At 43.5% G+C, this 2,059-nt stretch overlaps 1 protein-coding gene across 1 annotated transcript in view; it reads right to left on the bottom strand.

Moving 5' to 3' along the window:
- Window positions 1–1,498: 1,498 nt before the first annotated feature.
- The window catches only part of LOC102473315 (40S ribosomal protein SA), a 937-nt gene continuing 376 nt past the window's right edge, over window positions 1,499–2,059 (bottom strand). Inside the window, exon 1 of the mRNA XM_027770869.1 lies at window positions 1,499–2,059. This exon is cut by the window's right edge and continues 376 nt beyond it. Within this exon, the coding sequence (XP_027626670.1) occupies window positions 1,521–2,059 (539 nt within the window). The 3' untranslated portion in view covers window positions 1,499–1,520.

The raw sequence follows: 2,059 nt of genomic DNA, 5'->3' as shown, positions 1-2,059 counted from the left end.
GGACAGTGTCTTGCAATAGTCAGCAAAAAAATCTTCCTGTAATTAATAACCAGAGTTCTTCATTTCTTTTATTTTTAAAATTTTTTTAGGTTTTTGTCCGGTGCATGTCCTCATCAGAGAGAGACAGTGAGAGATAAAGTGAGAAATAATCACCCCCCGGGGATATGGTCATGCCACAATCCCATCTTTTCCATTCTCCTCCTGGGATTCTGGGCACACACACCCGTGCCTGGTGTGAGTTTTCAAGCTGCTGGGTCCAGGACTCAAACCACAGTAAACCATGTGGGAGTCCAGCCCTTAGCTCCCATGCCACCTACTAGCTCCCAGTGCCCCTATTTTAACTTTTTTAAAAAAGACTTATTTATTTAATTTTATTTATTATCACTATGTTTTAATTTGACCAGAGAGAGATAGAGAGGCAGAATGAGAAAGTAAGCCTCCAGCTCTGGGACTTGAACCACAGTCAGTCATGTAGGAGTCCTTAACCACCACATCACCTCCTGGCACCAAGTCCTTATTTTTAAATATCAGCATGCTATATAATACAGAATAAGGGTTTGTCCACATTTCTGGTATACTATAAATAAAGAAAAAATTATTAAAAGCTATATATTTTATCCAGTGAAATATAGTATTATAACTATTTGATACCTACTATTATTCACTTTAAAAATATGAGAAAAATTGGGACCAGCAGTTAGCGTAATGGCTATGTCATTGAACTCCCATGTAGTCAACCGTGGTTGGAGTCCTGGACCCGGTGGCTTAAACTCACGCCGGGCCTGTGTGCGTGTGTGCCCAAGATCCTGAGAGGAGAATAGAGAAGGGATTGTGGCATGGCCATCCCCCCTGGGGGATGATTTCTTGCTTTCTGTCTCTGTCTCTCTCTGTCTGGCAAGCGCACACACCCTATAGTAAAAACCTCTCAAAAAAAAAAAAAAAAAAAGAGAAAACAAGCCAGCTCCCTGGCCTGGTGGTTAAAGCAACAAGATTCCACCTGGCCAACTGTGCGGTTGGGGACTTAGACTTGGCAGCTTGAGAAACACACCAGGCACATGTGCATATATGCCCAAAATCTCAAAAGGAGGGAGAAATGGAGGAGAAGAGATTGTGGCGTTACCTTCTCCATGGGAGGGGCTTTCTTCTCTCCTTCTCTCTCTCTGTCTCTCTGATGAGTATGTACACTCTCTAACCAAAGGGAGAGAAAAATGAGAAAATTCTCTTTTATAACATCTGGAAATTTAGCATCTTTTTTTTGTTCTATTTGAATTTATGTTTCTATTCTCCATGCACACACACACACAAAATCTATCCTAATATATTTTATTGCAAAATACCTGCAGTAAAAAATAAGTATACTAATTGAAATTATTTCCTATGACCTAAGGTGTTAAATGTTTGAAAAATTTTGGATTTTTGGATTTTGTTATCATTATGATGATTATTTTGTATATAAACTCTTGTTTATTTTCCTTATCAACTCTCTTTCCACTTTATATAAGAGTCTGTGAAGAGCAGACTTAAGACCACTCAGTGGTTGTTCCCACCCATTCAGTGGCCTGAGCAGTGGGGGCTGCAGAGCAGTCTTCGGTGGCAGGCTGAGCATTCCAGTCTTCAGCAGGGAACTGCTGGATGGGCACAGAGGGCACCTGCACGCCTTCTGACCAGTCTGTGACCTCAGGCTGAGTAGCAGAAAACTCAGGAGCTGGAGCAGTCCATTCACCCTGAAATCCCTCCTTGGTCACAGCCTTTTCAGCTGCGGCCTGCTCCCTCTTTTCAATCTCTTCAGGATCTCTGTAGAAATAGAGATCAAGCCCGACCTCCCACGGGTGTTCATGGGAGATGGTGCCACACATGCACAGCACTTCCCTGGCCAGCATCCACCACATCAGACTCATCGAATGAGCTCCCTTGTTGTTGCATGGGATGGCAATGACCACACAGTGCAGAGGAGAATCTCTGTTGCACAGAGCAATGGTAGGTAGATTAACATGAGACACCTCTGTGAGAGGCTGGGGGGTGGGCCCGGGGGCAGTGACCACCAGAAGACGTGGCTCCC

This window comes from Tupaia chinensis, unplaced genomic scaffold (genome assembly GCF_000334495.1).
Source record: "Tupaia chinensis unplaced genomic scaffold, TupChi_1.0 Scaffold000026_1, whole genome shotgun sequence".
NCBI classification, from domain to species: domain Eukaryota; kingdom Metazoa; phylum Chordata; class Mammalia; order Scandentia; family Tupaiidae; genus Tupaia; species Tupaia belangeri.
This window is presented reverse-complemented; position numbering and strand designations above follow the sequence as displayed.